This window comes from Physella acuta, unplaced genomic scaffold (genome assembly GCF_028476545.2).
Source record: "Physella acuta isolate Inbredline_101_S28 unplaced genomic scaffold, ASM2847654v3 ptg001631l, whole genome shotgun sequence".
NCBI classification, from domain to species: Eukaryota; Metazoa; Mollusca; class Gastropoda; family Physidae; genus Physella; species Physella acuta.
The window spans coordinates 79107-105848 of record NW_026733145.1 but is presented as its reverse complement, the minus strand read 5'-3'; the positions used below and the strand labels follow the sequence as shown (position 1 = coordinate 105848).

The 26742-nt window shown below is 43.7% G+C and overlaps 1 protein-coding gene across 2 annotated transcripts in view; it reads right to left on the bottom strand.

The window, feature by feature from the left end:
- LOC131929458 (uncharacterized) overlaps positions 1-26742 on the bottom strand; it is an 85178-nt gene that overhangs the window by 6090 nt on the left and 52346 nt on the right. For both annotated transcript variants that reach the window (XM_059285685.1, XM_059285686.1), the window contains exons 3-6: positions 6630-6791; positions 5465-5674; positions 3278-3322; positions 3106-3156 (exon numbers count right to left, since the gene is read on the bottom strand). In XM_059285685.1, the coding sequence (XP_059141668.1) occupies positions 3106-3156; positions 3278-3322; positions 5465-5674; positions 6630-6791 (468 nt within the window). The remainder of the gene's footprint in view (positions 1-3105; positions 3157-3277; positions 3323-5464; positions 5675-6629; positions 6792-26742) is intronic.

Genomic DNA, 26742 nt, shown 5'->3' with positions numbered 1-26742 from the left:
TGTCGTCTAAATTATCCTTGTTTAACCTTTGGAAAGTTCACAAACAGAACGTTACACACAAACTGATGACGTTGAGAGTTACTGAGAAACTTAGTGTAAACTTGAAACATGCAAACACTTGTTTATGGGCGATGTACTGAAATAAATAAAAAATCGGACTGAAATAGTCGACACTTTGTTTCAAAAAATGTACAGAGAAGATAATGCATGGAAAGTTCATTCAAGTGTTGCATGCAAAGAGGTTGGCGATGTTGAGTTGGGGCGGGATGGAAACGGAGGATTTTTAAACAGGTGGGCTAAGTGTATTTCTAGTTTTGTATAAATGTGGGATAAGGGTCTTTCTGGGTTTGTATAAATGTGGGATAAGGGTCTTTCTGGGTTTGTATAAATGTGGGATAAGGGTCTTTCTGGGTTTGTATAAATGTGGGATAAGGGTCTTTTTGGGGTTGTATAAATGTGGGATAAGGGTCTTTCTGGGTTTGTATAAATGTGGGATAAGGTTTTTTTTTTGGTTTGTATAAATGTGGGATAAGGTTTTTTTTCTGGGTTTGTATAAATGTGGGATAAGGGTCTTTCTGGGTTTGTATAAATGTGGGATAAGGGTCTTTCTGGGTTTGTATAAATGTGGAATAAGGTCTTTCTGGGTTTGTATAAATGTAGGATAAGGGGGTCATCCATAAATGACGTCACACTCGAAGGGGGGAGGGGGGGGGTCCGTAATTTTGTGACGATGTGTGATGAGGGGGAGGGGGGGGGGGGGTCAGATGTTCGACGTCACATTTTTGCATTATAAAAAAGCAATGTTAGAAAACGAATTTTAGACGTTATTTCGCGTTTTAGATAACTGTTTTAATAAATTGTAATAGTTTAGACAAGATTTGGAAAAATATCGATGTTTTAAAAAAATTCAACTGCAATTTTGAGGGGGGTTGTAGGTTGAGGTGTGACGTCATTTTAGGGGGGGGGGTCTGACTTTTTGTGACGACGTGTGACGGAGGGGAGGGGGGGAGGTAAAAATCGTCAAAAAAAGCGTGACGTCATTTATGGATGACCCCCAAGGGTCTTTCTGGGTTTGTATAAATGTGGGATAAGGTCTTTCTGGGTTTGTATAAATGTGGGATAAGGGTCTTTCTGGGTTTGTATAAATGTGGGATAAGGGTCTTTCTGGGTTTGTATAAATGTGGGATAAGGGTCTTTCTGGGTTTGTATAAATGTGGGATAAGGTTTTTTTTCTGGGTTTGTATAAATGTGGGATAAGGTCTTTCTGGGTTTGTATAAATGTGGGATAAGGGTCTTTCTGGGTTTGTATAAATGTGGGATAAGGGTCTTTCTGGGTCTGTATAAATGTTGGCTAGCTGGGAGGGGAGCCGTAATTTTCACAAAAAGCTAGCTCTATTTATAGAAGCCTCTTATAATATGTACAATAAAAACAAACCAAGAAAATACAAATGTATTTCACGATAGTAAACTGATACTTGAGATTGTTAAAATGAAAAAGTCTTGTAAACTGATCATTGAGATGGTTAAAATGAAAAAGTCTGTACAGTTGTACATTTAACTCTAGATCTAGCTCCTTTCACTAAGTGAAATAGCCTTGTCTGTTTACATACTTGCAGATAGAATGTTCTAGTTGGGAAACAGTTTGTTGAGTTCTCTGGTCCTTTTAAAAAAATGAAGCTATGCTAAGTTTAAAAAAAAAGACCCTGGGCGTAATGTTGAAGAGGATTTAACTAGTATAAGTAGAATGTTCTAGTGTCTCAGAAAAAAAAATAAAGGTATACCATTGAAGTTAAGTTCCCTTTCAAACCTGACGGTCTATGGGGCAAATGAAGTTGAATTCACTTGTTTCTGTGACCAAGGCATATGAAGAGATAGTGTGGTCAGCACCATGCCCAGCCGCCTTTACTTTCCCTAACGTCACAAACGTGAGTTAGGTACCCATCAGAGTTGGGTGAAACTCAGGGACGATCTACTAACTTGAACCCGGATTCGAACTCGAGACTCATGGTTTAGTAGCCCAGCTCTCTACCGCTAGAACACTCCGATCTCATAAGGTATACCATACATTCTAGATAATTGGCATATATAGGCAAAATATTCTAGCGATTTGAAAAAAGGCTACAGTATGGGTTTTAGATTGTTGAAGACATGTAGGCAGAATATTCTAGAGGATTTAAGAAATGTATGTAGAATATTCTAGAGGATTTAAGAAATGTAGGTTAAATGTTCTAGAGGATATAAGAAATGTATGTAGAATGTTCTAGATGGTTTAAGAAATGTAGGTTAAATGTTCTAGAGGATATAAGAAATGTATGTAGAATGTTCTAGATGGTTTAAGAAATGTAGGTTAAATGTTCTAGAGGATATAAGAAATGTATGTAGAATGTTCTAGATGGTTTAAGAAATGTAGGTTAAATGTTCTAGAGGATATAAGAAATGTATGTAGAATGTTCTAGATGGTTTAAGAAATGTAGGTTAAATGTTCTAGAGGATATAAGAAATGTATGTAGAATGTTCTAGATGGTTTAAGAAATGTAGGTTAAATGTTCTAGAGGATATAAGAAATGTATGTAGAATGTTCTAGATGGTTTAAGAAATGTAGGTTAAATGTTCTAGAGGATATAAGAAATGTATGTAGAATGTTCTAGATGGTTTAAGAAATGTAGGTTAAATGTTCTAGAGGATATAAGAAATGTATGTAGAATGTTCTAGAGAATTTAAGAAATGTATGTAGAATGTTCTAGAGGATATAAGAAATGTATGTAGAATGTTCTAGAGGATATAAGAAATGTATGTAGAATGTTCTAGAGGATTTAAGAAATGTATGTAGAATGTTCTAGAGGATATAAGAAATGTATGTAGAATGTTCTAGAGGATATAAGAAATGTATGTAGAATGTTCTAGATGATTTAAGAAATGTATGTAGAATGTTCTAGAGGATATAAGAAATGTATGTAGAATGTTCTAGAGGATATAAGAAATGTATGTAGAATGTTCTAGAGGATATAAGAAATGTATGCAGAATGTTCTAGAGGATATAAGAAATGTATGTAGAATGTTCTAGAGGATATAAGAAATGTATGTAGAATGTTCCTGCCTCCTTACCTTCTTTAGTTTCATTAAACGTAGACTGGGCGGCACGCTGTAAGTGGTGACCTAGATAGGAATGGTCGGATTTGATCAATGGATATCTCCACTTAACAGGAGTTGCTCTACTTAAAACATTGTAAAAACAACATCTAATACTAATCATGCACCACGCCAACCTAATACTTACTTGTCTTTGTCTCGACCGGTTGCACTTTGTATAAACTTTGTAGGTCTGCAAGACAGAAACAATCATCAGATGGTTGGCAGTCAAATAATTAGCAGATGGTTGACACATCAGTGGTAAAACCATCAGATGGTTGGTACATCGGTGGTACAACCATCTGATGGTTGACACATCAGTGGTAAAACCATCAGATGTTTGGTACATGGTGATACAACCATCAGATGGTTAAATCTTCATGTGAGTGAGTGAAATCTTGATGTGAGTGAGTTAAATCTTGATGTGAGTGAGTTAAATCTTGATGTGAGTGAGTGAAATCTTGATGTGAGTGAGTTAAATCTTGATGTGAGTGAGTGAAATCTTGATGTGAGTGAGTTAAATCTTCATGTGAGTGAGTTAAATCTTGATGTGAGTGAGTGAAATCTTGATGTGAGTGAGTTAAATCTTGATGTGAGTGAGTTAAATCTTCATGTGAGTGAGTGAAATCGTGATGTGAGTGAGTTTAATCTTGATGTGAGTGAGTTAAATCTTGATGTGAGTTAAATCTTGATGTGAGTGAGTTAAATCTTCATGTGAGTAAGTGAAATCGTGATGTGAGTGAGTTTAATCTTGATGTGAGTGAGTTAAATCTTGATGTGAGTTAAATCTTGATGTGAGTGAGTGAAATCTTCATGTGAGTGAGTTAAATCTTGATGTGAGTGAGTTAAATCTTGATGTGAGTGAGTTAAATCTTGATGTGAGTGAGTGAAATCTTCATGTGAGTTAAATCTTCATGTGAGTGAGTTAAATCTTGATGTGAGTTAAATCTTGATGTGAGTGAGTTAAATCTTGATGTGAGTGAGTTAAATCTTCATGTGAGTGAGTTAAATCTTGATGTGAGTGAGTGAAATCTTGATGCGAGTGAGTTAAATCTTGATGTGAGTGAGTTAAATCTTCATGTGAGTGAGTGAAATCGTGATGTGAGTGAGTTTAATCTTGATGTGAGTGAGTTAAATCTTGATGTGAGTGAGTTAAATCTTCATGTGAGTGAGTTAAATCTTGATGTGAGTTAAATCTTGATGTGAGTGAGTTAAATCTTGATGTGAGTTAAATCTTGATGTGAGTGAGTTAAATCTTCATGTGAGTGAGTTAAATCTTGATGTGAGTGAGTTTAATCTTGATGTGAGTGAGTTAAATCTTGATGTGAGTGAGTTAAATCTTCATGTGAGTGAGTTAAATCTTGATGTGAGTGAGTTAAATCTTGATGTGAGTGAGTTAAATCTTGATGTGAGTTAAATCTTGATGTGAGTGAGTTAAATCTTGATGTGAGTGAGTTAAATCTTGATGTGAGTGAGTGAAATCGTGATGTGAGTGAGTTTAATCTTGATATGAGTGAGTTAAATCTTGATGTGAGTGAGTTAAATCTTCATGTGAGTGAGTTAAATCTTGATGTGAGTGAGTTAAATCTTCATGTGAGTTAAATCTTCATGTGAGTGAGTTAAATCTTGATGTGAGTTAAATCTTGATGTGAGTGAGTTAAATCTTGATGTGAGTGAGTTAAATCTTGATGTGAGTGAGTTAAATCTTGATGTGAGTGAGTTAAATCTTGATGTGAGTGAGTTAAATCTTCATGTGAGTGAGTTAAATCTTCATGTGAGTTAAATCTTGATGTGAGTTAAATCTTGATGTGAGTGAGTTAAATCTTGATGTGAGTGAGTTAAATCTTCATGTGAGTGAGTTAAATCTTCATGTGAGTTAAATCTTCATGTGAGTGAGTTAAATCTTAATGTGAGTTAAATCTTGATGTGAGTGAGTTAAATCTTCATGTGAGTGAGTTAAATCTTGATGTGAGTGAGTTAAATCTTGATGTGAGTGAGTTAAATCTTGATGTGAGTTAAATCTTGATGTGAGTGAGTTAAATCTTCATGTGAGTGAGTTAAATCTTGATGTGAGTTAAATCTTGATGTGAGTGAGTTAAATCTTCATGTGAGTGAGTTAAATCTTGATGTGAGTTAAATCTTGATGTGAGTGAGTTAAATCTTGATGTGAGTGAGTTAAATCTTGATGTGAGTGAGTTAAATCTTGATGTGAGTGAGTTAAATCTTGATGTGAGTGAGTTAAATCTTGATGTGAGTGAGTTAAATCTTCATGTGAGTGAGTTAAATCTTCATGTGAGAAAGCTACTAATGCCGTGTGTGTTAGATAAAGCCTCACCACTGAAGGTAACATTGAGTAGCCGCTCTGTCACCTCCAAGCTCCCCCCTCTTTTAATGTAACTTATTTTACAACCGTAGGTCACATCTGTTTCCAGACTGACGTCAGCAAGAAGAACTGTCAGTGACGTAGATTGAATATTATCCACGTCAAACTTGCCACTGACGTAAACATTGGCGTTCCCATGTCCTTTTTCAAGTCGAACACCATCTGGAATGTAAACATTAGTGTTACCATGTCCTTTCTCAAGTCGAACACCATCTGACCACTGTGGTAAATAAGAACAACAGAAATAATCATTTATCATTCCATTAGAGATTACTGGTAGAATTACCAACTAATGAAGGACGCTATAATGTGGGAATTGTAGGGCTACAGAAGACAGGGACGCTATAATGAGAGGACTTACCAACAGAGGACAGGTACATTATATTGTGAGGACATGTAGGCAGAGTTTCTTCCAGGCATCTGTACGGGGGGAGCCCCCCCCCCCCCCCCGAAGAAAGTCTACCGCCCCCCCCCCCGAACGAGATGCAATTTATATAGTAAACATACACTTTTATTACTAGTGTCCGCCCAACCGAAAAATATCGACCGCCCCCCCCCCCCGAAAATATCAACTGCCCCCCACCCCGGAGAAAAAAGTCTGGAAGAAACACTGCTTGTAGGACTTACCAACAGAAGACAGGGACGTTATAATGTGAAGACTTACCAACAGAAGACAGGGACGTTATAATGTGAAGACTTACCAAACAGAAGACAGGGACGTTATAATGTGAGGACTTACCAACAGAAGACAGGGACGCTATAATGTGAGGACTTACCAACAGAAGACAGGGACGCTATAATGTGAAGACGTGTAGGACTTACCAACAGAAGACAGGGACGCTATAGTGTGAAGACGTGTAGGACTTACCAACAGAAGACAGGGACGCTATAATGTGAAGACTTACCAACAGAAGACAGGGACGCTATAATGTGAAGACTTACCAACAGAAGACAGGGACGCTATAATGTGAAGACTTACCAACAGAAGACAGGGACGCTATAATGTGAAGACGTGTAGGACTTACCAACAGAAGACAGGGACGCTATAATGTGAAGACGTGTAGGACTTACCAACAGAAGACAGGGACGCTATAATGTGAAGACGTGTAGGACTTACCAACAGAAGACAGAGACGCTATAATGTGGGGGTCTCCTGACGTTTTGACCGAGCGTCGCTCCAGACTAATGTGTTGAACATTTCTCACATCACTGGGCAGATGCGAGCCGTTACATTGGAGTGCGAACAGATTTAGCCCGGGAAATCGACTGACCGTAAAACCTGAAAAAATAGTTGGACTCGTGAACACAATTTGGTTGGTCATACAACAATATTCTGTTTTATGCATGTACACAATACAACTTATATATAGACGATGCCAAAGTTTACCTAACTACTACCATTCTACCAACGGATTAACCCCACCATAACTTTGGTTGATCCCCTCTACCACATAACTGATCCCACCACATAACTGACCCCATCATCACATAACTGACCAATAACCACATAACCTAATGTCTTATTAGAAATAAAAATAAATATTCTTGCGGTGTCATTGAAGATGAATGTATCTAGAAAGTTTGAACGACATTGGTCCATAACGAGTAGGTCAAAATGAAGTACAAGATTTGCCGCAAGCCAACAAACAGCAAATAAACACAAATAAACACAAAAAAACACAAATAAACAGATCTTATGAACTAAAATAAAGCTTACAAACTTCGGGATAAGAAGTGATCAGAACTGACTTAAGTCTGTTTAATTTGGGCATTGCAATGTTAACGTCCTTTAGGATTTTATACTACTGAGCATCGAAAAAAATGTTTCTTAGTATTTGTTAGCGTACTAGCCTCAATACCTGTTTAAGCGATATAAATACTTTCAATTAATCAAATTTAAAATCACGTGTCGATCTTGCGAGCCAAATTGGGACCACTCTTACAAAAACCGTATTCTTTCAAACTTGACACGTAAATCAAGACCCTATGACAATGCAACGTGAAATAAAACGACTTAATTAGCTTTTTAACTTTTTACTTTCTCGTATATACGTAGTATAGAGAAAGTATTGTAATCGTGCAAAAAAAAAAAATCGAGATTTTTACAAATCTCGACGTTTTACACCTCACTGATACGGAAAAACATAATTTTGCAATCTTGTCCGTATGTCTGTGTGTGTGTGTGTCTGTCCGTGTGTGTGTCTGTGTGTAAACACGATAACTTGAGTACCGTTACAGCTAGGTTGATGAAATTTCATATATAAGTATTTTATCAAAATCGTAGATCCGTATCAACTTTTGAGCGATTTCCGATAACCGGAAGTGGTACTTTTCCTACTTTGAATTTTTCAAAAGCCTATAACTTGAGTACTATTTCAGATAGATAAATGAAATTTCACATGTAAGTAAAAGATCTAATTCTCTACCTTCTGTTAAATTTTGAGTAATTTCCGTTGACTGGAAGTAGTAATTTACGCTACTTCCGATTTCTCAAAAAACTAATGTAAATTTTTAAAGTACTAATAATATTGCGCACTATTATACGCGTTTTTATTCGGCGTTTGCTTGGTGCGCAATGTTTTTTTTATGAGATTCTATTCTATTTTTAAAAGTTTAAGTATTTACAATGGATTAAAAATCATAACTATATCCCCAGTTACCATCCCCTGTTGTTTTATATAAGAATATTCGAGAAAGTTTAGGGGAGATCACTACCGGTTTATTTATATTTAAAAAAAAAATTAAATAATTAATTTTTAATATTAACAAATATATGAAAATGATTGTAATCGATGGTTTCCAAACAGCTTTAAGTTTTTAAAATGTAACTATAATTTTATCACTTGCCATTTTAAAAAAAAGATTTTTTCAAAAATTTAATATAAGTTACATACACTTTTTAAGCCTCAATCCTTTTTAGAAATGCAATTCGATTCTATTAAAATTTAAATACTCTAAAATCAAACACTTTTAAAAATGATATTTATAATCATGCATGATCCTATGTAATGAATACCTTATCCAATATTGTATGAGTGTCTAGGGGATGGACTGGCCCGCTGGACTACGGGGGAAAATCCAGATGGGTCGCCAGGTAAAAAACTCTATGCGACTAAATCCTCCCCTTTGTGCAACTAAATCCTCCCCTCTATGCGACTAAATACTCCCCTCTATACGACTAAATCTCCCCTCTGTGTGACTAAATCCTCCCCTCTGTGTGACTAAACCTCCTCTCTGTGTGACTAAATCCTCCCCTCTGTGCGACTAAATCCTCCCCTCTATACGACTAAATCTCCCCTCTGTGTGACTAAATCCTCCCCTCTGTGTAACTAAATCTCCTCTCTGTGTGACTAAATCCTCCCCTCTGTGTGACTAAATCCTCCCCTCTGTGTGACTAAATCCTCCCTTTTCTGCGACTAAATCCTCCCCTCTGTGTGAATAAATCCTCCCCTCTGTACGACTAAATCCTCCCTTCTATACGACTAAATCCTCCCTTTTATGCGACTAAATCCTCTCCTCTATGTGTCTAAATCCTCCCTTCTATACGACTAAATCCTCAACCTCTGTGCGACTAAATCCTCCCTTTTATGCGACTAAATCCTCTCCTCTATGTGTCTAAATCCTCCCTTCTATACGACTAACTCCTCCCCCTCTGTGCGACTAAATCCTCCCCCCTATGCGACTAAATTCTCCCCTCTGTGGGACTAAATCCTCCCCTCTGTGTGACTAAATCTCCCCTCCGTGTGACTAAATCTCCCCTCTGCAGTGGCGTAGCCAGGATCGTCTCAAGGGGGAGGGTTCCAATTTTTACCCGGGGACAAACTATCGATTTGCACCCCCCCCTCAAACTTTCAATTTGCATCCCCCCTTCAAACTTTCGATTTGCACCCCCCGCCCTCAAACTTTCGATTTGCACCCCCCTCAAACCTTTCGATTTGCTACCCCCCTCAAACTTTCGATTTGCACACCCCCTCATACTTTTTCTATATACCGAGGGGTCTATGGGGGGGGGGGGGAGGTTATGACCCCCTCTAACCCCCCTGCCTACGCCACTGCCCCTCTGTGTGACTAAATCTCCTCTCTGTGTGACTAAATCCTCCCCTCTGTGTGACTAAATCCTCCCCTCTATGCGACTAAATCCTCCCCCTGTCTGTAAGACTTGATCCTCTCCTGCCTGTGTGACTAAATCTCCCCTCTGTGTGACTAAATCCTCCCCTCTGTGTGACTAAATCCTCCCCTCTATACGACTAAATCCTCCCCTCTGTGCGACTAAATCCTCCCCTCTGTGTGACTAAATCCTCCCCTCTATACGACTAAATCCTCCCCTCTATACGACTAAATCCTCCCCTCTGTGTGACTAAATCCTCCCCTCTATACGACTAAATCCTCCCCCTGTCTGTAAGACTTGATCCTCTCCTGCCTGTGTTACTTAATCCACCCCCGAGAGTAATCAAGTTAGCCAAGATGTCCATGTGCTCGGCGCCCACTGGCAAGCTATTATTACATTAACCCGTCATTTCTTCAAGGATCTGCCCATAAAGCCGACAGACAGTCAGCTGCCCACACCGGCCCTACATGCAGGAAACCATATTGCTGTCGTGTAAGCCAGGCTTAGGTCGCTCTTACACTAGAAAACCTTTCAACAAACTCCATATTAAGGTTCATAAGGCGTCTTGTTGTCACCAGGAAACAAGAGAGTTGTATGCTGTGGAATGTGTGTCTGGTAAACAAGAGGAGTATTTCGATTTTAAATGTAGTTGTATTTTTTAAGTACAATGGGTGTAACATTAAAAGCTTTTTTTATTCTTAAAAAAGTGCTTTTAACACTTTTCTAAACTGTTTCTCTGCTCTCTCACACTAGAAAACGTTACAATACTCACAAAACACACATTTTGCGGAAACAACTAAGAATACAATAGATCAATAGATACCTGTACTCACTATCTAAGGCAAGTGATGGATTAGATACCTGTACTCACTAAGTCAGGTGATGTATTAGATACATGTACTCACTAAGTCAGGTGATGGATTAGATACCTGTACTCACTAGCTAAGTCAGGTGATGTATTAGATACCTGTACTCACTAAGTCAGGTGATGTATTAGATACCTGTACTCACTAGCTAAGTCAGGTGATGTATTAGATACCTGTACTCACTAGCTAAGTCAGGTGATGTATTAGATACCTGTACTCACTAACTAAGTCAGGTGATGTATTAGATACATGTACTCACTAAGTCAGGTGATGTATTAGATACATGTACTCACTAAGTCAGGTGATGTATTAGATACATGTACTCACTAAGTCAGGTGATGGTTTAGATACCTGTACTCACTAAGTCAGGTGATGTATTAGATACCTGTACTCACTAACTAAGTCAGGTGATGTATTAGATACATGTACTCACTAAGTCAGGTGATGTATTAGATACATGTACTCACTAAGTCAGGTGATGTATTAGATACCTGTACTCACTAAGTCAGGTGATGTATTAGATACATGTACTCACTAAGTCAGGTGATGTATTAGATACCTGTACTCACTAAGTCAGGTGATGTATTAGATACCTGTACTCACTAAGTCAGGTGATGGATTAGATACCTGTACTCACTAAGTCAGGTGATGTATTAGATACCTGTACTTACTAAGTCAGGTGATGTATTAGATACCTGTACTCATTAGCTAAGTCAGGTGATGTATTAGATACCTGTACTCACTAAGTCAGGTGATGGATTAGATACATGTACTCACTAAGTCAGGTGATGTATTAGATACATGTACTCACTAAGTCAGGTGATGTATTAGATACATGTACTCACTAAGTCAGGTGATGGATTATATACATGTACTCACTAAGTCAGGTGATGTATTAGATACATGTACTCACTAAGTCAGGTGATGTATTAGATACCTGTACTAACTAAGTCAGGTGATGTATTAGATACATGTACTCACTAAGTCAGGTGATGTATTAGATACCTGTACTAACTAAGTCAGGTGATGTATTAGATACCTGTACTCACTAACTAAGTCAGGTGATGTATTAGATACCTGTACTAACTAAGTCAGGTGATGTATTAGATACATGTACTCACTAAGTCAGGTGATGTATTAGATACCTGTACTAACTAAGTCAGGTGATGGATTAGATACCTGTACTCACTAACTAAGTCAGGTGATGTATTAGATACCTGTACTCACTAGCTAAGTCAGGTGATGTATTAGATACCTGTACTAAGTCAGGTGATGTATTAGATACCTGTACTCACTAGCTAAGTCAGGTGATGGATTAGATACCTGTACTCACTAAGTCAGGTAATGGATTAGATACCTGTACTCACTAAGTCAGGTAATGGATTAGATACCTGTACCTACCCCTCCCCTAACTGGTGCTGCCCGATGCCCAGCCCCGCCACCCCCCCCCCCCCCACCCATTCTCCTCTGTAAAGCTTGAAGTATTTAAAATTATTCTAAAGAAAAATGTACTTCTATACAATTAAAACTTTGCTTTAAGATCTTATTATTTATATTAAAAATTTCTACAAAAAGCCATGGGACATTGAATTAACCAACATTCCCCTATGTGACATTGAATTAACCAACATTCCCGTGTGTGACATTGAATTAACCTCTAGGTGCCAACATTCCCCTGTGTGATATTGAATTAACCAACATTCCCCTATGTGACAGTGAATTAACCAACATTCCCCTGTGTGATATTGAATTAACCAACATTCCCCTATGTGACAGTGAATTAACCAACATTCCCCTGTGTGACAGTGAATTAACCAACATTCCCCTGTGTGACATTGAATTAACCAACATTCCCCTGTGTGACATTGAATTATCCTCTAGGTGCCAACATTCCCCTGTGTGACATTGAATTAACCAACATTCCCCTGTGTGACATTGAATTAACCAACATTCCCCTGTGGGACATTGAATTAACCAACATTCCCCTGTGTGACATTGAATTAACCAACATTCCCCTGTGTGACATTGAATTATCCTCTAGGTGCCAACATTCCCCTGTGTGACATTGAATTAACCAACATTCCCCTGTGTGACATTGAATTAACCAACATTCCCCTGTGGGACATTGAATTAACCAACATTCCCCTATGTGACATTGAATTAACCAACATTCCCCTGTGTGACATTGAATTAACCTCTAGGTGCCAACATTCCCCCTAAAGATTACAATAATGGATGGTGTAATCTATAAATAGCCACCAATCAGTGTCCCCGTTACAATTGGATACGTCAGTCCAATTTGCACGTCTTAACTGTCACCTATGGGCGTCTCAAGCCACGAGCAGGCGGTACTGAATGGGTGGAGGACTGAGGGCTGACAGCTAACACGACTACAAGGTAGTCGATTTCTACGGGCCGAATAACCCACCCAGACAGATACAAGCAGTTAATAGACAAATGACTTGCGTTAGAATGGCGGTTTCGATTTTGTTGATTCGTTGTTTTTCTTTCGATACCAGGACAAGTGAAGCATCATGGTGTATCGATCCCTGGGGATGTAGTATCGTCCTATCTTGAGACAAAGTCACGGCAGACGATGCCAGAATTTATCCTGACGGCGCCACCTGAGTAGGCTGATCATGTTTCTTCTGGTCACGTGCTTAATGAGCCGTTCGGGTGGACTCGAGGCTTGGATAACAGATGTTAATTACACTTAATTACAGACCGCAAGAGACCAATATGAGCTGACTAAATGTGTGTCTCCTTACCTGTATGGTCATTACAGCTTTAGTCGGGACTTTCGTGTAGTTTATCCTGGCAATGTCATTTTTTAATCTGACATTTTATCGTGTTTGTGTGAACAATTTTATTACTTGAGACAAACATATTTACTGTAACAAAGAGGATTGAGTGTATCCCATCTAGCTACAAATTTATCACTAAGTTGTAATGACTTTTGTGAAATAGTAGTTCTAACCCAAACCGATAAAAGTCCACATGTTAACAATAATTTACTATTTTTTTTATCATCCATAAATATTTTTGTTCCGCTGCTTCTGAGAAAATGTTCCTAATTTTGATACTTGCCCCAGGAAAACGACGTGTAAAATCAAGTTCTCATTTCCTATGTGAAACTCGGCACTAATACATTCGTCGGTAAAGTACCCAGTGAGAACATCCAACGGGTCTGAGACAGTAGTTCATATAAGGCTCCAGTCTACAGTCTCACTGGGCGACATAAGGCTACAGTCTCACTAGGTGACAGAAGGCTCCAGTCTACAGTCTCACTAGGTGACATAAGGCTCCAGTCTACAGTCTCACTAGGTGACATAAGGCTCCAGTCTACAGTCTCACTAGGTGACATAAGGCTCCAGTCTACAGTCTCACTGGGTGACATAAGGCTCCAGTCTACAGTCTCACTGGGTGACATAAGGCTCCAGTCTACAGTCTCACTGGGTGACATAAGGCTCCAGTCTACAGTCTCACTGGGTGACATAAGGCTCCAGTCTACAGTCTCACTGGGTAACATAAGGCTCCAGTCTACAGTCTCACTGGGTGACATAAGGCTCCAGTCTACAGTCTCACTGGGTGACATAAGGCTCCAGTCTACAGTCTCACTGGGTGACATAAGGCTCCAGTCTACAGTCTCACTGGGTGACATAAGGCTCCAGTCTACAGTCTCACTGGGTGACATAAGGCTCCAGTCTACAGTCTCACTGGGTGATATAAGGCTACAGTCTCACTGGGTGACATTAGGCTCCAGTCTACAGTCTCACTGGGTGACATACGGCTCCAGTCTACAGTCTCACTGGGTGACATAAGGCTCCAGTCTACAGTCTCACTGGGTGAAATAAGGCTCCAGTCTACAGTCTCACTGGGTGACATAAGGCTCTAGTCTACAGTCTCACTGGGTGACATAAGGCTCCAGTCTACAGTCTCACTGGGTGACATAAGGCTCCAGTCTACAGTCTCACTGGGTGACATAAGGCTCCAGTCTACAGTCTCACTGGGTGACATAAGGCTCCAGTCTCACTGGGTGACATTAGGCTCCAGTCTACAGTCTCACTGGGTGACATAAGGCTCCAGTCTACAGTCTCACTGGGTGACATAAGGCTCCAGTCTACAGTCTCACTGGGTGACATAAGGCTCCAGTCTACAGTCTCACTGGGTGACATAAGGCTCCAGTCTACAGTCTCACTGGGTGACATAAGGCTACAGTCTACAGTCTCACTGGGTGACATAAGGCTCCAGTCTACAGTCTTAGACTAGTTCACTGGGTGACATAAGGCTACAGTCTACAGTCTTAGACTAGTTCACTGGGTGACATAAGGCTCCAGTCTACAGTCTTAGACTAGTTCACTGGGTGACATAAGGCTCCAGTCTACAGTCTCACTGGGTGACATAAGGCTACAGTCTACAGTCTCACTGGGTGACACAAGGCTCCAGTCTACAGTCTCACTGGGTGACATAAGGCTCCAGTCTACAGTCTCACTGGGTGACATAAGGCTCCAGTCTCACTGGGTAACATTAGGCTCCAGTCTACAGTCTCACTGGGTGACATTAGGCTACAGTCTACAGTCTCACTAGGTGACATAAGGCTCCAGTCTACAGTCTCACTAGGTGACATAAGGCTCCAGTCTACAGTCTCACTGGGTGACATAAGGCTCCAGTCTACAGTCTCACTGGGTGACATAAGGCTCCAGTCTACAGTCTCACTGGGTGACATAAGGCTACAGTCTACAGTCTTAGACTAGTTCACTGGGTGACAAAAGGCTCCAGTCTACAGTCTTAGACTAGTTCACTGGGTGACATAAGGCTCCAGTCTACAGTCTCACTGGGTGACATAAGGCTCCAGTCTACAGTCTCACTGGGTGACATAAGGCTACAGTCTCACTGGGTAACATTAGGCTCCAGTCTACAGTCTCACTGGGTGACATTAGGCTACAGTCTACAGTCTCACTGGGTGACATAAGGCTCCAGTCTACAGTCTCACTGGGTGACATAAGGCTCCAGTATACAGTCTCACTGGGTGACATAAGGCTCCAGTCTACAGTCTCACTGGGTGACATAAGGCTCCAGTCTACAGTCTCACTGGGTGACATAAGGCTCCAGTCTACAGTCTCACTGGGTGACATAAGGCTCCAGTCTACAGTCTCACTGGGTGACATAAGGCTCCAGTCTACAGTCTCACTGGGTGACATAAGGCTCCAGTCTACAGTCTCACTGGGTGACATAAGGCTCCAGTCTACAGTCTCACTGGGTGACATAAGGCTACAGTCTACAGTCTTAGACTAGTTCACTGGGTGACATAAGGCTACAGTCTACAGTCTTAGACTAGTTCACTGGGTGACATAAGGCTCCAGTCTACAGTCTTACACTAGTTCACTGGGTGACATAAGGCTACAGTCTACAGTCTTAGACTAGTTCACTGTGTGACATAAGGCTCCAGTCTACAGTCTTAGACTAGTTCACTGGGTGACATAAGGCTCCAGTCTACAGTCTCACTGGGTGACATAAGGCTACAGTCTACAGTCTCACTGGGTGACATAAGGCTCCACTCTACAGTCTCACTGGGTGACATAAGGCTCCAGTCTACAGTCTCACTGGGTGACATAAGGCTACAGTCTACAGTCTTAGACTAGTTCACTGGGTGACATAAGGCTCCAGTCTACAGTCTTAGACTAGTTCACTGGGTGACATACGGCTACAGTCTACAGTCTTAGACTAGTTCACTGGGTGACATAAGGCTCCAGTCTACAGTCTTAGACTAGTTCACTGGGTGACATAAGGCTCCAGTCTACAGTCTCACTGGGTGACATAAGGCTACAGTCTACAGTCTTAGACTAGTTCACTGGGTGACATAAGGCTACAGTCTACAGTCTTAGACTAGTTCACTGGGTGACATAAGGCTCCAGTCTACAGTCTCACTGGGTGACATAAGGCTACAGTCTACAGTCTCACTGGGTGACATAAGGCTCCAGTCTACAGTCTCACTGGGTGACATAAGGCTCCAGCCTACAGTCTCACTGGGTGACATAAGGATCCAGTCTACAGTCTCACTGGGTGACATAAGGCTCCAGTCTACAGTCTCACTGGGTGACATAAGGCTACAGTCTCACTGGGTAACATTAGGCTCCAGTCTACAGTCTCACTGGGTGACATAAGGCTACAGTCTCACTGGGTAACATTAGGCTCCAGTCTACAGTCTCACTGGGTGACATAGGGCTCCAGTCTACAGTCTCACTGGGTGACATAAGGCTCCAGTCTACAGTCTCACTGGGTGACATAAGGCTCCAGTCTACAGTCTCACTGGGTGACATAAGGCTCCAGTCTACAGTCTCACTGGGTGACATAAGGCTCCAGTCTACAGTCTCACTGGGTGACATAAGGCTCCAGTCTACAGTCTCACTGGGTGACATTAGACTACAGTCTACAGTCTAACTGGGTAACATAAGGCTCCAGTCTACAGTCTCACTGGGTGACATTAGGCTCCAGTCTACAGTCTCACTGGGTGACATAAGGCTCCAGTCTACAGTCTCACTGGGTGACATAAGGCTCCAGTCTACAGTCTCACTGGGTGACATAAGGCTCCAGTCTACAGTCTCACTGGGTGACATAAGGCTCCAGTCTACAGTCTCACTGGGTGACATAAGGCTCCAGTCTACAGTCTCACTGGGTGACATAAGGCTCCAGTCTACAGTCTCACTGGGTGACATTAGGCTCCAGTCTACAGTTTCACTGGGTGACATAAGGCTCCAGTCTACAGTCTCACTGGGTCACATTAGGCTACAGTCTACAGTCTCACTGGGTGACATTAGGCTACAGTCTACAGTCTCACTGGGTGACATAAGGCTCCAGTCTACAGTCTCACTGGGTGACATAAGGCTCCAGTCTACAGTCTCACTGGGTGACATAAGGCTCCAGTCTACAGTCTCACTGGGTGACATAAGGCTCCAGTCTACATTCTCACTGGGTGACATTAGGCTCCAGTCTACAGTCTCACTGGGTGACATAAGGCTCCAGTCTACAGTCTCACTGGGTGACATAAGGCTACAGTCTACAGTCTCACTAGGTGACATAAGGCTCCAGTCTACAGTCTCACTAGGTGACATAAGGCTCCAGTCTACAGTCTTAGACTAGTTCACTGGGTGACATAAGGCTCCCGTCTACAGTCTCACTGGGTGACATAAGGCTCCAGTCTACAGTCTCACTGGGTGACATAAGGCTCCAGTCTCACTGGGTGACATAAGACTCCAGTCTACAGTTCACTGGGTGACATAAGGCTACAGTCTACAGTCTCACTGGGTGACATAAGGCTACAGTCTACAGTCTTAGACTAGTTCACTGGGTGACATAAGGCTCCAGTCTACAGTCTCACTGGGTGACATAAGGCTCCAGTCTACAGTCTCACTGGGTGACATAAGGCTCCAGTCTACAGTCTCACTGGGTGACATAAGGCTCCAGTCTACAGTCTCACTGGGTGACATAAGGCTCCAGTCTACAGTCTCACTGGGTGACATAAGGCTCCAGTCTACAGTCTCACTAGGTGACATAAGGCTCCAGTCTACAGTCTCACTGGGTGACATATGGCTACAGTCTCACTGGGTGACATAAGGCTCCAGTCTACAGTCTCACTGGGTGATATAAGGCTACAGTCTACAGTCTCACTGGGTGACATTAGGCTCCAGTCTACAGTCTCACTGGGTGACATAAGGCTCCAGTCTACAGTCTCACTGGGTGACATAAGGCTCCAGTCTACAGTCTTAGACTAGTTCACTGGGTGACATAAGGCTCCAGTCTACAGTCTTAGACTAGTTCACTGGGTGACATAAGGCTCCAGTCTACAGTCTTAGACTAGTTCACTTGGTGACATAAGGCTCCAGTCTACAGTCTCACTGGGTGACATAAGGCTACAGTCTACAGTCTCACTGGGTGATATAAGGCTCCAGTCTCACTGGGTGACAAAAGGCTCCAGTCTACAGTCTCACTGGGTGACATAAGGCTCCAGTCTACAGTCTCACTGGGTGACATAAGGCTCCAGTCTACAGTCTCACTGGGTGACAAAAGGCTCCAGTCTACAGTCTCACTGGGTGACATAAGGCTCCAGTCTACAGTCTCACTAGGTGACATAAGGCTCCAGTCTACAGTCTTAGACTAGTTCACTGGGTGACATAAGGCTCCAGTCTACAGTCTCACTGGGTGACATAAGGCTCCAGTCTACAGTCTCACTGGGTGACATAAGGCTCCAGTCTACAGTCTTAGACTAGTTCACTGGGTGACATAAGGCTCCAGTCTACAGTCTCACTGGGTGACATAAGGCTCCAGTCTACAGTCTCACTGGGTGACATAAGGATCCAGTTTACAGTCTCACTGGGTGACATAAGGCTCCAGTCTACAGTCTCACTGGGTGACATAAGGCTCCAGTCTACAGTCTCACTGGGTGACATAAGGCTCCAGTCTACAGTCTCACTGGGTGACATAAGGCTCCAGTCTACAGTCTCACTGGGTGACATGAGGCTCCAGTCTACAGTCTCACTGGGTGACATAAGGCTCCAGTCTACAGTCTCACTGGGTGACATAAGGCTCCAGTCTACAGTCTCACTGGGTGACATAAGGCTCCAGTCTACAGTCTCACTGGGTGACATAAGGCTCCAGTCTACAGTCTTAGACTAGTTCACTGGGTGACATAAGGCTCCAGTCTACAGTCTTAGACTAGTTCACTGGGTGACATAAGGCTACAGTCTACAGTCTTAGACTAGTTCACTGGGTAACATAAGGCTCCAGTCTACAGTCTCACTGGGTGACATAAGGCTCCAGTCTACAGTCTCACTGGGTGACATAAGGATCCAGTTTACAGTCTCACTGGGTGACATAAGGCTCCAGTCTACAGTCTCACTGGGTGACATAAGGCTCCAGTTTACAGTCTCACTGGGTGACATAAGGCTCCAGTCTACAGTCTTAGACTAGTTCACTGGGTGACATAAGGCTCCAGTCTACAGTCTCACTGGGTAACATAAGGCTCCAGTCTACAGTCTAACTGGGTGACATTAGGCTCCAGTCTACAGTCTCACTGGGTGACATAAGGCTCCAGTCTACAGTCTCACTGGGTGACATAAGGCTCCAGTCTACAGTCTCACTGGGTGACATAAGGCTCCAGTCTACAGTCTCACTGGGTGACATAAGGCTACAGTCTACAGTCTTAGACTAGTTCACTGGGTGACATAAGGCTCCAGTCTACAGTCTCACTGGGTGACATAAGGCTCCAGTCTACAGTCTTAGACTAGTTCACTGGGTGACATAAGGCTCCAGTCTACAGTCTCACTGGATGACATAAGGCTCCAGTCTACAGTCTTAGACTAGTTCACTGGGTGACATAAGGCTCCAGTCTACAGTCTTAGACTAGTTCACTGGGTGACATAAGGCTCCAGTCCACAGTCTTAGACTAGTTCACTGGGTGACATAAGGCTACAGTCTACAGTCTTAGACTAGTTCACTGGGTGACATAAGGCTCCAGTCTACAGTCTCACTGGGTAACATAAGGCTACAGTTTCACTGGGTGACATAAGGCTCCAGTCTACAGTCTCACTGGGTGACATAAGGCTCCAGTCTACAGTCTCACTGGGTGACATAAGGCTCCAGTCTACAGTCTCACTGGGTGACATAAGGCTCCAGTCTACAGTCTCACTAGGTGACATAAGGCTCCAGTCTACAGTCTCACTGGGTGACATATGGCTACAGTCTCACTGGGTGACATAAGGCTCCAGTCTACAGTCTCACTGGGTGATATAAGGCTACAGTCTACAGTCTCACTGGGTGACATAAGGCTCCAGTCTACAGTCTCACTGGGTGACATAAGGCTACAGTCTACAGTCTTAGACTAGTTCACTGGGTGACATAAGGCTACAGTCTACAGTCTTAGACTAGTTCACTGGGTGACATAAGGCTCCAGTCTACAGTCTTACACTAGTTCACTGGGTGACATAAGGCTACAGTCTACAGTCTTAGACTAGTTCACTGTGTGACATAAGGCTCCAGTCTACAGTCTTAGACTAGTTCACTGGGTGACATAAGGCTCCAGTCTACAGTCTCACTGGGTGACATAAGGCTACAGTCTACAGTCTCACTGGGTGACATAAGGCTCCACTCTACAGTCTCACTGGGTGACATAAGGCTCCAGTCTACAGTCTCACTGGGTGACATAAGGCTACAGTCTACAGTCTTAGACTAGTTCACTGGGTGACATAAGGCTCCAGTCTACAGTCTTAGACTAGTTCACTGGGTGACATACGGCTACAGTCTACAGTCTTAGACTAGTTCACTGGGTGACATAAGGCTCCAGTCTACAGTCTTAGACTAGTTCACTGGGTGACATAAGGCTCCAGTCTACAGTCTCACTGGGTGACATAAGGCTACAGTCTACAGTCTTAGACTAGTTCACTGGGTGACATAAGGCTACAGTCTACAGTCTTAGACTAGTTCACTGGGTGACATAAGGCTCCAGTCTACAGTCTCACTGGGTGACATAAGGCTACAGTCTACAGTCTCACTGGGTGACATAAGGCTCCAGTCTACAGTCTCACTGGGTGACATAAGGCTCCAGCCTACAGTCTCACTGGGTGACATAAGGATCCAGTCTACAGTCTCACTGGGTGACATAAGGCTCCAGTCTACAGTCTCACTGGGTGACATAAGGCTACAGTCTCACTGGGTAACATTAGGCTCCAGTCTACAGTCTCACTGGGTGACATAAGGCTACAGTCTCACTGGGTAACATTAGGCTCCAGTCTACAGTCTCACTGGGTGACATAGGGCTCCAGTCTACAGTCTCACTGGGTGACATAAGGCTCCAGTCTACAGTCTCACTGGGTGACATAAGGCTCCAGTCTACAGTCTCACTGGGTGACATAAGGCTCCAGTCTACAGTCTCACTGGGTGACATAAGGCTCCAGTCTACAGTCTCACTGGGTGACATAAGGCTCCAGTCTACAGTCTCACTGGGTGACATTAGACTACAGTCTACAGTCTAACTGGGTAACATAAGGCTCCAGTCTACAGTCTCACTGGGTGACATTAGGCTCCAGTCTACAGTCTCACTGGGTGACATAAGGCTCCAGTCTACAGTCTCACTGGGTGACATAAGGCTCCAGTCTACAGTCTCACTGGGTGACATAAGGCTCCAGTCTACAGTCTCACTGGGTGACATAAGGCTCCAGTCTACAGTCTCACTGGGTGACATAAGGCTCCAGTCTACAGTCTCACTGGGTGACATAAGGCTCCAGTCTACAGTCTCACTGGGTGACATTAGGCTCCAGTCTACAGTTTCACTGGGTGACATAAGGCTCCAGTCTACAGTCTCACTGGGTCACATTAGGCTACAGTCTACAGTCTCACTGGGTGACATTAGGCTACAGTCTACAGTCTCACTGGGTGACATAAGGCTCCAGTCTACAGTCTCACTGGGTGACATAAGGCTCCAGTCTACAGTCTCACTGGGTGACATAAGGCTCCAGTCTACAGTCTCACTGGGTGACATAAGGCTCCAGTCTACAGTCTCACTGGGTGACATTAGGCTCCAGTCTACAGTCTCACTGGGTGACATAAGGCTCCAGTCTACAGTCTCACTGGGTGACATAAGGCTACAGTCTACAGTCTCACTAGGTGACATAAGGCTCCAGTCTACAGTCTCACTAGGTGACATAAGGCTCCAGTCTACAGTCTCACTGGGTGACATAAGGCTCCAGTCAACAGTCTTACTAGGTAACATAAGGCTACAGTCTCACTGGGTGACATAAGGCTCCAGTCTACAGTCTCACTGGGTGACATAAGGCTCCAGTCTACAGTCTCACTGGGTGACATAAGGCTCCAGTCTACAGTCTCACTAGGTGACATAAGGCTCCAGTCTACAGTCTCACTGGGTGACATAAGGCTCCAGTCTACAGTCTCACTGGGTAACATTAGGCTCCAGTCTACAGTCTCACTGGGTGACATAAGGCTCCAGTCTACAGTCTCACTGGGTGACATAAGGCTCCAGTCTACAGTCTCACTGGGTGACATAAGGCTCCAGTCTACAGTCTTAGACTAGTTCACTGGGTGACATAAGGCTCCAGTCTACAGTCTTAGACTAGTTCACTGGGTGACATAAGGCTCCAGTCTACAGTCTCACTGGGTGACATAAGGCTCCAGTCTACAGTCTCACTGGGTGACATTAGGCTCCGTCTACAGTCTCACTGGGTGATATAAGGCCCCAGTCTACAGTCTCACTGGGTGACATTAGGCTCCAGTCTACAGTCTCACTGGGTGACATAAGGCTCCCGTCTACAGTCTCACTGGGTGACATAAGGCTCCAGTCTACAGTCTCACTGGGTGACATAAGGCTCCAGTCTCACTGGGTGACATAAGACTCCAGTCTACAGTTCACTGGGTGACATAAGGCTACAGTCTACAGTCTCACTGGGTGACATAAGGCTACAGTCTACAGTCTTAGACTAGTTCACTGGGTGACATAAGGCTCCAGTCTACAGTCTCACTGGGTGACATAAGGCTCCAGTCTACAGTCTCACTGGGTGACATAAGGCTCCAGTCTACAGTCTCACTGGGTGACATAAGGCTCCAGTCTACAGTCTCACTGGGTGACATAAGGCTCCAGTCTACAGTCTCACTGGGTGACATAAGGCTCCAGTCTACAGTCTCACTAGGTGACATAAGGCTCCAGTCTACAGTCTCACTGGGTGACATATGGCTACAGTCTCACTGGGTGACATAAGGCTCCAGTCTACAGTCTCACTGGGTGATATAAGGCTACAGTCTACAGTCTCACTGGGTGACATTAGGCTCCAGTCTACAGTCTCACTGGGTGACATAAGGCTCCAGTCTACAGTCTCACTGGGTGACATAAGGCTCCAGTCTACAGTCTTAGACTAGTTCACTGGGTGACATAAGGCTCCAGTCTACAGTCTTAGACTAGTTCACTGGGTGACATAAGGCTCCAGTCTACAGTCTTAGACTAGTTCACTTGGTGACATAAGGCTCCAGTCTACAGTCTCACTGGGTGACATAAGGCTACAGTCTACAGTCTCACTGGGTGATATAAGGCTCCAGTCTCACTGGGTGACAAAAGGCTCCAGTCTACAGTCTCACTGGGTGACATAAGGCTCCAGTCTACAGTCTCACTGGGTGACATAAGGCTCCAGTCTACAGTCTCACTGGGTGACAAAAGGCTCCAGTCTACAGTCTCACTGGGTGACATAAGGCTCCAGTCTACAGTCTCACTAGGTGACATAAGGCTCCAGTCTACAGTCTTAGACTAGTTCACTGGGTGACATAAGGCTCCAGTCTACAGTCTCACTGGGTGACATAAGGCTCCAGTCTACAGTCTCACTGGGTGACATAAGGCTCCAGTCTACAGTCTTAGACTAGTTCACTGGGTGACATAAGGCTCCAGTCTACAGTCTCACTGGGTGACATAAGGCTCCAGTCTACAGTCTCACTGGGTGACATAAGGATCCAGTTTACAGTCTCACTGGGTGACATAAGGCTCCAGTCTACAGTCTCACTGGGTGACATAAGGCTCCAGTCTACAGTCTCACTGGGTGACATAAGGCTCCAGTCTACAGTCTCACTGGGTGACATAAGGCTCCAGTCTACAGTCTCACTGGGTGACATGAGGCTCCAGTCTACAGTCTCACTGGGTGACATAAGGCTCCAGTCTACAGTCTCACTGGGTGACATAAGGCTCCAGTCTACAGTCTCACTGGGTGACATAAGGCTCCAGTCTACAGTCTCACTGGGTGACATAAGGCTCCAGTCTACAGTCTTAGACTAGTTCACTGGGTGACATAAGGCTCCAGTCTACAGTCTTAGACTAGTTCACTGGGTGACATAAGGCTACAGTCTACAGTCTTAGACTAGTTCACTGGGTAACATAAGGCTCCAGTCTACAGTCTCACTGGGTGACATAAGGCTCCAGTCTACAGTCTCACTGGGTGACATAAGGATCCAGTTTACAGTCTCACTGGGTGACATAAGGCTCCAGTCTACAGTCTCACTGGGTGACATAAGGCTCCAGTCTACAGTCTCACTGGGTGACATAAGGCTCCAGTCTACAGTCTTAGACTAGTTCACTGGGTGACATAAGGCTCCAGTCTACAGTCTCACTGGGTAACATAAGGCTCCAGTCTACAGTCTAACTGGGTGACATTAGGCTCCAGTCTACAGTCTCACTGGGTGACATAAGGCTCCAGTCTACAGTCTCACTGGGTGACATAAGGCTCCAGTCTACAGTCTCACTGGGTGACATAAGGCTCCAGTCTACAGTCTCACTGGGTGACATAAGGCTACAGTCTACAGTCTTAGACTAGTTCACTGGGTGACATAAGGCTCCAGTCTACAGTCTCACTGGGTGACATAAGGCTCCAGTCTACAGTCTTAGACTAGTTCACTGGGTGACATAAGGCTCCAGTCTACAGTCTCACTGGATGACATAAGGCTCCAGTCTACAGTCTTAGACTAGTTCACTGGGTGACATAAGGCTCCAGTCTACAGTCTTAGACTAGTTCACTGGGTGACATAAGGCTCCAGTCCACAGTCTTAGACTAGTTCACTGGGTGACATAAGGCTACAGTCTACAGTCTTAGACTAGTTCACTGGGTGACATAAGGCTCCAGTCTACAGTCTCACTGGGTAACATAAGGCTACAGTTTCACTGGGTGACATAAGGCTCCAGTCTACAGTCTCACTGGGTGACATAAGGCTCCAGTCTACAGTCTCACTGGGTGACATAAGGCTCCAGTCTACAGTCTCACTGGGTGACATAAGGCTCCAGTCTACAGTCTCACTGGGTGACATAAGGCTCCAGTCTACAGTCTCACTGGGTGACATAAGGCTCCAGTCTACAGTCTTAGACTAGTTCACTGGGTGACATAAGGCTCCAGTCTACAGTCTCACTCGGTAACATAAGGCTACAGTCTACAGTCTCACTGGGTGACATTAGGCTCCAGTCTACAGTCTCACTGGGTGACATAAGGCTCCAGTCTACAGTCTCACTGGGTGACATAAGGCTCCAGTCTACAGTCTCACTGGGTGACATAAGGCTCCAGTCTACAGTCTCACTGGGTGACATAAGGCTACAGTCTACAGTCTTAGACTAGTTCACTGGGTGACATAAGGCTCCAGTCTACAGTCTCACTGGGTGACATAAGGCTCCAGTCTACAGTCTTAGACTAGTTCACTGGGTGACATAAGGCTCCAGTCTACAGTCTCACTGGGTGACATAAGGCTCCAGTCTACAGTCTTAGACTAGTTCACTGGGTGATATAAGGCTCCAGTCTACAGTCTTAGACTAGTTCACTGGGTGACATAAGGCTCCAGTCTACAGTCTCACTGGGTATTATAAGGCTACAGTTTCACTGGGTGACATAAGGCTCCAGTCTACAGTCTCACTGGGTGACATAAGGCTCCAGTCTACAGTCTCACTGCGTGACATAAGGCTCCAGTCTACAGTCTCACTGGGTGACATAAGGCTCCAGTCTACAGTCTCACTGGGTGACATAAGGCTCCAGTCTACAGTCTCACTGGGTGACATAAGGCTCCAGTCTACAGTCTTAGACTAGTTCACTGGGTGACATAAGGCTCCAGTCTACAGTCTTAGACTAGTTCACTGGGTGACATAAGGCTACAGTCTACAGTCTTAGACTAGTTCACTGGGTAACATAAGGCTCCAGTCTACAGTCTCACTGGGTGACATAAGGCTCCAGTCTACAGTCTCACTGGGTGACATAAAGATCCAGTTTACAGTCTCACTGGGTGACATAAGGCTCCAGTCTACAGTCTCACTGGGTGACATAAGGCTCCAGTCTACAGTCTCACTGGGTGACATAAGGCTCCAGTCTACAGTCTCACTGGGTAACATAAGGCTACAGTCTACAGTCTCACTGGGTGACATTAGGCTCCAGTCTACAGTCTCACTGGGTGACATAAGGCTCCAGTCTACAGTCTCACTGGGTGACATAAGGCTCCAGTCTACAGTCTCACTGGGTGACATAAGGCTCCAGTCTACAGTCTCACTGGGTGACATAAGGCTACAGTCTACAGTCTTAGACTAGTTCACTGGGTGACATAAGGCTCCAGTCTACAGTCTCACTGGGTGACATAAGGCTCCAGTCTACAGTCTTAGACTAGTTCACTGGGTGACATAAGGCTCCAGTCTACAGTCTCACTGGGTGACATAAGGCTCCAGTCTACAGTCTTAGACTAGTTCA